At 41.1% G+C, this 12,491-nt stretch overlaps 1 protein-coding gene across 4 annotated transcripts in view; it reads left to right on the top strand.

The window, feature by feature from the left end:
• The window catches only part of LOC135916990 (ecto-NOX disulfide-thiol exchanger 2), a 33,624-nt gene extending 29,158 nt beyond the window's left edge, over nucleotides 1–4,466 (top strand). For all 4 annotated transcript variants that reach the window (XM_065450434.2, XM_065450435.2, XM_070531995.1 and 1 more), the window contains 2 exons: nucleotides 2,759–2,894; nucleotides 4,189–4,466. In XM_065450434.2, the coding sequence (XP_065306506.1) occupies nucleotides 2,759–2,894; nucleotides 4,189–4,400 (348 nt within the window). In that variant the 3' untranslated portion in view covers nucleotides 4,401–4,466. The remainder of the gene's footprint in view (nucleotides 1–2,758; nucleotides 2,895–4,188) is intronic.
• Nucleotides 4,467–12,491: the final 8,025 nt, after the last annotated feature.

The following is a 12,491-nucleotide window of genomic DNA, read 5'->3' as shown; positions in this document are numbered from 1 at the left end:
ACTTTGTTATAACAATATTAATTTTAACAGTATATTGGATAACAATGAGCAGCCAGTCAACCAATCCACAGTCAGCTTTTGTATATGTCTATCGTTAAATAAACCACTTACTGCAATGCTCTCATGCCACGTTATTGGTTATAAAAATGAAATCCGGCTGCTAGGTGTGTGTGCTGAAAGGTAAAAGAATGCAAAATCCTTTGGAAACACATGCGAGCCGCTTTGCCACGCCCACCTTTGCGCCACACACCCCGCATGGCACGCCTTGGTTGACTTGCCTTGGGACATTATCGAGAGGCTGGAAAGGAGGTGGGAGAAGGGCACGCAAGTCCAGTGATGTGATGGGACAAAGGCATGCCGTGCGGGATGCATGGCACAAAGGCCCACTTTTTCTTTCCTGGGATTTTGCGTTCTTTTTTTTTTTTAGCTCACATACCCAGTAACCAGATATGATTGTTATAGCCAATAATGTAGCATGGGAGCATTATAGTAAGCAGTTTATTTCACCACAGAACACACACGAAAGTTCACAGTGCAGCAGCCGCTCAATGTTAGAATCGAGTTTTGTTAAAACCAGTAATGCTGTAAGTGGGTTCGACTGTACGTCTTTCTGTTGAATTACAGTGTTGGAATGTTTGTCCCATCTGCTTTTTTCTTGCAAGCCAGTTATAACAATGGGATTTTCTTGGCACTTGAATATTGTTATGTTTGTTCGACTCTATGTCAAGGCTCGATTGTGTTCCTTTGCGGTTTCAAATCCACATGAAGGAAGTGAAAGACACATCTCGGAGACATGAAAGGGAGTAATCATCATTGACCTAACTGTAGCATGAAGCTGTAGAGCAAACCTTTAGGGCATTCTCAGAGAGAAAGCTGCGCAGTTGATGAAAAATTCGTCCTCGTCTCGGTATTGAACCCGGACCAGTGCCTTTTTGAGGCAATCGCTCTTCCATCTGAGCTAACCAGGATGCTAGCAGCAAATGACAGAGAGAGCCCAAAGTAATCGACAACTCAAAGTGTAGGGACACTGAATATTGCAAATTAGTTCTGCGGAAATCAAAAGGTGGAGAAAGATTCCTGAAAAATAATGATTGTCGTCAACCCATCAGTAGCACAGAGCTATAATGAAAATGCATGCGGGATTCTCATTAAAAAGGTTCGCAGTTGAAGAAAAATCTGCCCCAGTCCGAGAATTGAACCCGGGACCAATGCCTTTCCATGGCAGTCTACCATCTATATGGAATCTCATATGGGATTTCTTTGTAGCTTCTTGTCGATTTACAAGTGTTCCCATTCACGAATTTTCTTCCACCTCGCAAATCTAAAGCACAGAATCAGTGAACAATGGCTGCGGTGGATTAGGGTTGGACATAAATCATGTCTGCACTTTCTCAGTGCGCTGTACTGCACACTGCATGTGGGTTGGAAACCACATGTACCATTGTTCACATTATATTTTTTGGCATGAAAGTGTTAATACGCTCTTGCACAGACTGGGATAAAAACTGCATTTTTCTCACAAACTACAAAGCCTTAGGAGGAAAAACTATGTGACATTCTAATTCATTTCAATATAACAATCGACCAAACTCTGAATTATAATGGCAACGTGTTTTACCATGCAATCAATATCTGTCTTGTTACTTGCTAGTCTGTTAGCCCTGTCTGTGCACACTGGTACCTGCAAATAAATACCAAGGGGATTATCAAGAATAGATAGTTTATGGTGGATGTAGATTCAATCAAGACGTACACTCAGACTAGTGGATTTATGCTCAGTTTTTGGTTTCGAATTGGGCTGCAGCAACTGTATGGCTCCACCTGCCTGCAGAATGCATATTCCAAGCATGTAATGCTTGCATCTGTGCAGTAAGGAGGCAGTATTTGTTCTGCTCTCAGTCAGGTTCTCTCATTGCCTACTAGCATGGCTCGTTCAACAATCTGAACACATTTTGCAAAGTAATTTTTATTTAATTTGTAATAAAATAAATCAGCTGGTAAGGCACAGGTATATAAATGCCATATAGCTCACCTTTGCAGTCGGTTCTTCCGCGGGACCAAAATACTCATTGGCAATTAAAAAAGAGTTTTCAGTGAAGCTGCTGCATAGACCCCCCTTGAACCTTTGAATTCCTGTCACAACTGGTAGTGATGCAGCTGGCTGCCTTACACCCTATAGCGCGTAGACCCTCAAAGGCCATTGAAACTGAAGACCATTGAAATTTGCGAGCCCCACTGATTTTCCTCAGCTAGGTCACACGATGTAGCCCATGAAGTTTTTGCACGTGTCTTTAGTTTGTCCTGCATATGTGCAAGAATGACAGAAGCTGACCTCCCTAATTATTCATGTTGATAACATACTATTAATTGATTACCTTGTTTTGGGTCCTAGGACTAATGGAAGCAGCACAACTGTGATTATAAAGCAGCTCTAACCTTTTCATGAGCCACTGGGCTAGACACATGACTTTAGAGAAGCTGCAACATAACGGACTTATAGTATATGCTTCTTTTCATCATCATCCCTCCTTTTCTTCTCTATCCCCCTTCCTCGGCATGAAGTAGCAGTATAGAGTAAGTTATAGCTCATGCTGACTTCTCTGCCTTTCTGTGAATAATTTTCTCTCTCTTGTGGATTTCAATGGTCATTGGTTTGGATGGTCATCGGTGTTGATGGTGTCGGAAAGTATGCATGTAACAGGTGTTTTGAATGTTACAATGTGGCTAAACTGCCACTTGGTGGCCTTTGTGTGCACAGTTGCGGTCATCCAAAAATGGCTCTACACCAAGCCCTGAGAGAGAACCATGCTCAGCATCTGGTTCGCGGAATGAAGTGTCCTCATCTACTCAGGTTGCAGGGATAAGAATCACTGAAAAGGATGCAAAGCTGATTGGTGAGTACCATCATGACGTACCATGATTTGCATCAGTGATTTGTCTGTTTGTGAAGCTAGATAAGTAGAAGTTTTGCATATATATGCTGTTATCTATGCAACTCGTACACAAAAGCGAGTACATGTTATTTGTGTTACAAATTTAGCCTGTGAGTTAGCTCCTTGAATTCTTTCTTTTTTTTTTCCCTCCCTGGTACATGTTGCCCAATTGAGAGTAAGCTATCTTGGAGGGCATCAATTTACTATATTGCCCCAATTTATATGCACTATTCACTGTTAAATTGGGTGCAGAGATTGCCATAGGCTACTTTCTAATTTGCTTAAGGACTCACTTATGAACAGTGCTACGATTTGAGAACTGCCATTTCAAAATACGAGTTCCAAAAAACATATAGAGCACTTTCATACAGTAGCAGTTCCATTTGTCTCGTCCCTTTAAGAAATATGAGGCAGCAAACCGTACTCTACTTGAGAGGCCAACCCATTTTCTTAGCTAACGTGGCATTCACTTTGCAGACAGCAAACATGTCCTTTCTTGCTCTGTGCCCCCTATTGCCACTTCATGCATGCCGTAGTATCCTTGGGCAGTGGAATATTGTTCAAGGCGTAACTATCTGATTATGGCTGGGATTAGACAGTTTTGTTCTAGCTTGGTACATGATACATTACAGCGATACATGACGTCTTAGTACCTTTGCGCATGCATGTCGTATACCACAAATCACTGTGGTGGTAAGCAGACTGTGCTGTGTGGATGAACACATCTCGAGGGGCATTCCATCTTCCTATTGGCTAAGTAGTCCTGCAGCTGCCACAGTTCTGCAAATGACTAGTGAGGCGGAGTATAGTTCATGACTAGTGCAATGTCAAGTTTTGCATTTTTTTCTTTTTCCACAACTTAAAAAATTCGCCTGAGGAAAGTGTGTGATAGCTTTACTTTGTTAGTGTCCAATAAATTGTTTTAGCTTGTCATAATGATGTTCCTACGTACTAGAGTGTAGGTGATCAATAGTGTCGGAAATCTCTCTGAAGCCAACATTTGGACAAGTTTTCAACAGGGCCCCCAAGAAGAAAGGTAGCCTTGTCATAACATTGGCTCCAGAGACCCTATCCCTTTTCGACAACTGTTGATGAGTTCAATTCTCAATCTTCCCCTGTATCTCTGTCTTGTCTAAAGCGTAGGCATCTTTTGAATTGACGCTTTACGTGCCATACTTCAAATGTGTGAGTTTGGAGCATTTTTTTGTTGGCACTAAACGCCTTAAATAACAGTGCCCCATTGTGGCCCCATCAGGTTTGGTGTCCATGTTCCTGCATCTGCATCCGGACGGTGCCAGTCTGGACTACCTGTGGTCATACGTGCACACCCGGGAGCCAGCTCTGCAGCCATGTGACGTCGAGGTGCTCCTCTCCAAGTTTCCCGCGCTGTTCCCGCTCGAGGTCACAGGCGTCGGTGCCACTCTCGAGAGACGGTGGAAGTTTGGTGGATTCGCGCCGTCTCTTTGAAATGTTTTTCTAGTCTTTTCATCCTTGACTTGAGGAGGAAAAAATAAATTTTTTCCTCCTCCTTGGCATCCTTCTCTTACTTTGCGTACTCTTCTGTTAAAGCTCTCTTGCCCTGCCCTCTTTCAGTGTTATTCCTGTCACATTGATCCTGATTTTACACATCATTCAGCATCACAGTATTACTTCAATTATGTTGTACACGAAAAATGTTTTTTGAAAATGTGGCTTGACCTACGATGTCTTTTTCTCACCGAGCTGTGTTATCTATTTAAGGACAAACTCCATTTAGGCAATCGCAGCCTTGTTATGTCCCCAGAGCAAGGCTTGGCTCATGGCCCATCAGAATTCCTACAGATGCTTGTGTGATGGGCACGGTGATGTAACTTGTGCAGCGATCCATGGGCAGTGTAAATTGGTGCAATTTTCCATGCATAATATGCCAGCTTATCAGCTCCTTGCACATTAAACTGTCTGTGCAGGGGCACATCTGGATATGTACTGTTTCTTAGGCTGCAGCCTAACAGTCACACAGTATGCATACCTAGGTTGGTTGAAGGTAACAGTGCATACTAGTCAAGTGTGGCACCGTTTTCAGTCTTTATTGTTGTTCAATACATTCGATTATACAGAACAGCCTTTATGCACTTTTTTTATTTTTTATGTAATCTGCATGCAGGCATTTAGAATGCTGTGTACTATTTATGTGACTGTAACCTGGTATGTTGCATACTTTGCTTACCCTTAGTGGTGGTATTTTACAACAGCAGTGCAAGCTATATGATTGTCATGGTGTTTTTGTTCGCTGTCGGAATTTATTTTGTTCTTGTTAAATGCATCAGGAAAGCAAGATTGTCTTGAAGTGATGGTATTTATGTAACGCTTACTGTCTCTAAGCTATCAATGATGTGTAGCAAATTCGAGGGTAAGCTGCATTCCAGTGGGCACGAAATTCAAAAAGATTGTGCACCATGCTTCGGGCGAAAATTAACCTGTACCACCCCAGCATTGCATCTCTCATAGCCTGTGTGCTACTACTGGCGTTAACCCCCATCAAACATTCAAGCTACCTTCATACACTTGTATTACACCAAGTGAGCCGAGCATGCCAGGTCAGTTTTACAACATCTCATCAGACAAGCATGAACTAACTGGCAGGCCAGCGCTGCTGACATTGGATGAAACTACCATTAAACACACAATAATGCAGCCATTCTAAGCATGGCTGGCCTCTTGCTCAGGTCATCATACCTTCTGCTCACAATCTTCAATACATTGTCAGATTATCAGCAGTTACGAACCAAAGGTGTAATGAGCAGTGGTATGGGGGCTGAGCTCTTCAATTCCATTAGCTTCAAAAATGCTCTCAGAGGCTGTTTTAGTTCATGGCATTTCCTTTGCTGTACGTTCAATACGCACTCTTATTTTGCCACCACAGTTGACCACCTGGTTTCGACCAGCTCGTCAGTCAGCAGTCGCAAGATGTTAATTAAAAAAAAAATATGGGCAGGTGAATATTTTCTGCAATGATTGTGACAGATGCTGCCTAGCTGCTGCACATCACATGCACATGTCAGTTACGTGCACCACAGCAAATTTCTGCTTGTCATGCAGTATTAGTGCAGTTAGCACAACTGCTTGTTGTACTATACGAAATTTTCACAGTACTCTTTATAGCGTGCAGTTCAACTAAAGTGTGTCGGTCTGAGAGGAAACCGTCTCCCTTGCTGCCAATGTGCAGATCCTGCCACTTAGTGCCACGGAGGAAGTGGTCAAGATGTGATAGTGTTAGTGCAAACAAGCCCTTTTACAGACTGCAGTATCACGCAAAGTCGCTTCTTTACTAAAAAGACCCCCGATACGCTTTTTCATCGAAGCTGCGGCCTCTTTGTCCCTAGTGAGTTCCTTCTCTCCATTTCATTGCAAATGTGCTGAATGGCACAAGTGCATGCTTGAGCAAGCATTTGTAACACCTTGGTTGCTTAGGCAGTTGTGCGTGATATTGTGTAATGCCTCTCTTCGTCCTCCCTTTTGCCTGCACATTTGTGAACACTGTCTGTTTTCTTGTGCAAGGAAATTGACCAATGCTGGCTTTTGCCTTCTGTGAGGTGATGCCCTTACACAGTGGAATTGTCACAAGATTGTGCAATGTCTAGGAACACTGGGAAGGGTGAACAAATATGTTTGAAGTTACCTTAGCCATAGACATTAGAAGGGGCCTCTCTGTCAAGGCTGCAATCAGCTTTTTCTTTTTAGGCATCATAGTTCCTTGCTACACATTGTTTTGTAAAGATTTTTTTTTACGTAGTAAGGTTAGGTATGGGCACGTCTTATTGATGTAGACTGTAATGCTTTATTAGCTTTACATATGCCATTGCCAAATTTGTTGTTTGTTTTAAATCTGCAGTCAGCATGCCATAGTTTAGGTGATGTCCAAAGCAGAATGACGAAGCTGTGCTTAGCATAACAGCCTTGTTTAGATTATTCTAACCCTTGCATGAAGTATACTGACCTTCTGTATCGAACACTTTAGCCGTAACACTTTAGCATTTTAGCTAAGTGTGTGAGCAAGAAAGCAGCTGCAACCATTTTTAATTCGGGAACTGCAAGATTGCATACTTCCTGTTTTAAATTTTAACCCTTTTAGAGGCACTAACTTCAACCTTTTTAGAAGCACTAGCTCATGACATAGGTTAACTGAAGTCCGAATAGCTATAGTTGAGGAAGTAACGAGATTGCTCCAAGATTGATTTGCTGTACTACCGCAGCTTGTTTCCTTGAAGCCATGCTTTTCTTTATGTGTAGCAGCAAACGCATTACCTTGTTCGAATAGTCCCCATGGTGACATGCCAAAGATTCTACAATACTGTTTGCTCACGTATACAGCATGCCTTGACTTTGATAGCCAGTGTTTACATCTTTCCTATGGTCGTATTCTCATTTCAATGTTTATGCTGTCTGTAGTAGTAGTTGGGAAGCTGAAGAATAGCAAATGTGTTCAGGACTATGCATATAAAGGTAAGATGCATTGCGGCTATTGCAAAACACCAAGTTTTGGTGATGGCAAGTAAGGCTTTACACATCTTTTTTGTTATTTTGCTATTTTTGAACAAGTAAATGGGCATTGCTGCTCAGCTGTTGCTGATACACTGAGAGTAACTGCAGCCAAACATCATTTTAATGAAGCCACAGTTGACATAAAAATACATTTGTTGTATCTTATACACAATACTCATTATAAGCATATGCTTGTTACATGCTAATATCACTGAGAAACGTTTTAGATTTACTTCATTGCATCCGATAATTCGTTATATCGGTCTTCATTCTATCGAGGTTCGACTGTAGTGTGAAGAAGAGGCATTTAGTCTGGTACAACTAGCTGTTGTAACTACAGTAATGAGTAGCAGTGTAATGGCAGCTTTACAGCTGATGGCTACTAGCCTGTAGCATGTAGTTGGCCATGATATTTTTCTTTCTGCACTCGTATTTGAGATGGTCTGCTTCAGGCACTTTGCCTTCCACCATGGTAGTGTTAGTAGTAGACTATTTTCCTTGCTAACATTTATGAAGTGTTACTTCCTAAAACCAGCATTTATCATCATTTAAGCACTATGCCCTACGACAGACAACATATTAAAGTGTGACTGGCACTCCGCATACTTCTCTAATTTCAAGCATGTTTTCTGTTCAGCCTGAAGTAAATTCACAAGTCCAACCGTACTGTACATTTAGTTGTCGTTTACTTTTATGTTGCAGTTATGCAAAATTTTAATGGCTTAAAATAAATTTATCCACAATAAACATTTTACCTTGCATTACAGCAGAATTTCAGTTACATTATTGATCTTATGGAACATCAGAAAATATTGATACCATCAAATTTTGCATGATTAAGAAAGAAAGAAATGAAATGAATCTAACTGAATCAGTTCACTGCACAAAAAGCACATATATTTTCAGATTATTTTCTCAATTCATTGTCAAAGAAGTTATTGAAGAAGCTTGGATTCAAAGATGGAAATGAAAATTACAAGATGTAGCTCAGACAAACAAGAGTGGCATTTGCCCTGTTTACTTTTTCCCAATTTCCTCTACACGCTCCTTCAAATACACAAAAGTATCACCCTACTAGCCTGACAAATTGTTCACTCCTTCTGGTATCTTGGCTGACAATGCTTTAAGAAGTTTAATGTCTTGTGCATGCTTATGCAGAGATGCTTTTCTTAGCTCAAAATGCAAAGTGCAAAGCTTTAAGGTCACATAAACCGGTTTATACATGAGCACAACGAATAAGCATGTTTTTAAGTAATGGGAGTGGAGTGCAAGAACATTCGTGTACTATTTTATTTCGCTTGGTAAACATTCAAATGGAGCACTTCTTTATGGCATCCCTCACATTCCCTGTGTTGTTTGGGATATTGAACTCCATCAATCAGTGAATAAATTAAAACTTGCCAATAGGTGGAAAAGAAGTATATAAAGGCAAAGCTGACATGCTGAGATACCTGAAATTTACTTGTCACGTTGTGTAGTCACCATAGATGTCACCTACGGTAGGGCGGGGAGGAGCGCATTCACATCATCTCGAAATGTGACCCTTTGTACATGCACGGTTTCGGTAGTAACCAGGGAGAAAAAAAAGTTACACAAACCATTGAGATTCTAATAGAGATTACACGGCCACAAGAGCCAGTCTACATTCTGTAAGTGTTCACAGCATTTTTTTCAGCACTCTTCTTACAAAAACATAGGTTGATTAGAAGTTTTCTATATGTAACAAGCAGTGCGACTTTTAGTATTGGTGTCTCAGAACAGCCTAGTGCTCTTCAAATTGCACTGTGTACCCATTGCATTCCAATATAGAGCGACATACATTGTGAAAAAGTAACTAATTTCAAGCATGGTCATGCAGCTAGCACTTATTACACCATTCACACGAGACTGAGCTATGGCAATTAAAATTGTATGTCACTGGAACACTCAACTCGCAACAGTGGGACCTCTAAATCTCAGAGTTTGTTACTAGCCTTGGTGAAGTGCCATTTGTGAAAGTTTTTCAGGACTGTAGTCCATTGGGATTGAAATATTTTAGCCGTGAACACTGACTGCGATTACAGGGTGTGCACCCTGGCACCTTTGCATGTTGTTCGCTTGGCCAAAACATTACATTGCAGCCATAGTTCACAAGCGTCTACTATGATAATGTTGTAATTAACATTACATAAATTGTATTTACGAGTTTTTGCCACAGCAGAGTTATAAAATGAATATGATAGCACATTGTTGCATTTGTTGACTTCATGAATTTCAGTATTAAAGGGACAATAGAGCAAGGACAGCTTGAGGAAGGTACGAATGATCATAATTACATGATGATTATTTAAGTACGGATGATTACATTTCAGAGTTTCTTTATTGGAGAGCAGGGCCCTGATCACTGTGTTGCTCGGGTGTACAGGTTTTGAGGACATCAGAAGGAAGTCATAAGCAAATGAAAAGGATTCTTAGGAAATTCACCTAAGTGTTGACAAATATCTAGCAGAAGTTATGGGTAGTTCATGCAGACAAATTGGGCGGCTTTCAGAAAAAATATTGTAGCATCTTAATGTTCTGGCTTTCCAAATGTAAAACTAAATGTTCCACTTACACACTGTTGCTTTTTACAGGCATACAGTACTGTGCCATAATTTCTTCTCACACAAGTTAGTAGTGGCTACAATGCATCGCTTTAGGATAAAAAATTGTCATCCAAGCACATAAAATACAACCATTAAAACTTATGCTTGCACAGAATCGTAATATGCTTGAGTTCACACAAAGGCAGTGAGTAGTTATATAGAATTTTACCTTGAGAACTCTCTGTCTCTGCATTTTTATGGTCGTGGATGAATTTCGCTTGTATGATCCGAGTTATGTTTAATGTGTGTGCTTTGTATTTAAGGTTTTTTAATTTTTTTACGTTTAGAGTTTTCATGATTGTTGATGGTTCCTGACATGTACTGCTTCTGTGCTATGCATGATCTGGCACACATGCAGTCGCAACTGCATAGACGTATATAGTCAGCATGAGCAAAATTAGTTGCACTTTCAGGTGAAGGATGGGAGCTTGTGTCCGTCCTGTGATAAGTAGCTAAGACTACCCTAATTCATGCTTGCCCATAACTTGCACACATAATGGGAATGTACAGATACTGAGGAACCATATGTAAGAGGAACTAAGTATAATACCATGGTGGCCGATAATTTAGACTACAGCTCTGGTTGCTTTGATAGTTTACTCAATGTATCGAACACGAACACTGTCCCAGGTTGTTAGCCCAAATAATTGCTCATCACTTGAAGACTCTATGCCACAGATCTCTTACTCCATGTGTGCTGTTTGCTACAGATGTTTGTCCTGTGTGTCTGCTAACAAAGAGCATTGTACATACTGTTCATATAGCTCATATGATTTTTCTTGGTTGTATCTTTTTTTTAACATTTCTTGTAAAGGAACTGTTGATATCTTCATAAGCAGTTATTGCCAAAAGTACACAAGTCACTCACATGTGACCGGAGCACTTACTAGGTTGCGGTAATTGTCGGGTTCTAGAGTAAATGTTTGTAAATTTCTGGGTCTTGAGGAGTTTCACTACCTTGCAACAATTCTGAGAAACCACACTATTTCCTGTTTCTCCCAGATGTATGCAATGCAGATTGCAAATGCACAGCTCCTCTGTGAGCACCCACAGCCAGACTAATAGGCAAGGCTTAGTGCAACAAAGTAATTAGTGGCTATGCTGTTGCATTGCTATGCTTGTTGTCTAGGTTTCAATCCCAGCTGCCTCTGCAGCATTTTGATAGGGGGCAAAATGCATAAAGAACACTTAGGTGCTTAGATTTAGTTGCACATTAATGAGCCCCAGGTGGCCAAATTAATCGGAATTGCCCACTACAGTGTGCCTCATAATCAGATCATGGTTTTGGAACATACAGCCCTAGAATTTTAGTACAATAAGGTAAATGTTAAAGCAGTGCTCATATGGTGTGGCCAGTGAACATGCTTTGATTTGAGCAGGTGGTTACTTCACAGCTCAGTGGCACCTAAAGCAAGCCTAAAGTAAACTTCTACATTTGGCTGACTTCAATGTTTTTTCAATCATTTGCATATGCTTGTTGCTGAGAATCAGAGGTGTATGTTGGTGCAAGGTAAAGTAGAAGGCAGCATGCTGCTCTAAATACGTGAAAAGAAGGAAGAGAGGGGCCTCCATCAGTTCAATTATTTGTTCAGTGCAAAAAATTCCTGTGAAGTTGAGGGTGATAAGTCATTCTTGCAGTGGGGTGCATCAGAAAAAATGCTGTTCCCAGGAGCCATTCTACACATTCTGAGAATGGTTCCAGTTACATGCCTGTGTACTTTTGACAGTCACTGCAGTTTCTGTACACCAAGTAATTTACTCAGGATTGCCTATCTTGCGATCTCAAATGTAAAACGGACAGCAAGTTTACACTTGAAGCATGGTTGTGATGATGCCGAAGTGAGTATGCAGTGTTAACCTAGTGTGCTGTGCAACCTTCAGCTGTTGTGTATACTTTATTTATTACTCTTACTCTAGGAATTTTCGCAGTGTGCCGCTGATGTGTTTGTAACATCTGGCATGTCGCCTATTGCTTTGTTAATCTCGTGGTTTGTGTGTGTCTGCAAGTTTTGTAACAGCTTAGCACAGTTGTGTAGATTTGGGAAGGGGATTCATTGAGTTTGAAGGAATATGGGCATATGGTGACGAGTCTCTTAAGGCTGAGCTGCTCCTGTCTCATTATTTCCTTTGTTACGTTTTCAGGGTATGATTTAGTATACACATCATATGTGGTCTTGTGCAATTGCTGCACTTGCTTTAATGGGCCCCTCACCAGGTCTGGCCATTTTGAGCTGACAAGCGCAGAGCATACATTGCACGATAACGATCATGTCTGCAAAGTATTACATCCCTATGTGTCACAAAAAGATCTGAAATTTCAAACCGAACGCCATTTTTCCTTCTCCTCGCGGCCGCCGCGTCCCAAGGCAGACGGTGACATAGTCGTGCCCCTGCGCCTACGTAGTCGTGTCCA

Source organism: Dermacentor albipictus, chromosome 1 (genome assembly GCF_038994185.2).
Source record: "Dermacentor albipictus isolate Rhodes 1998 colony chromosome 1, USDA_Dalb.pri_finalv2, whole genome shotgun sequence".
NCBI classification, from domain to species: domain Eukaryota; kingdom Metazoa; phylum Arthropoda; class Arachnida; order Ixodida; family Ixodidae; genus Dermacentor; species Dermacentor albipictus.
Note: the sequence above shows the minus strand (reverse complement) of the source record. Positions and strands in the feature narration are given on the sequence as shown.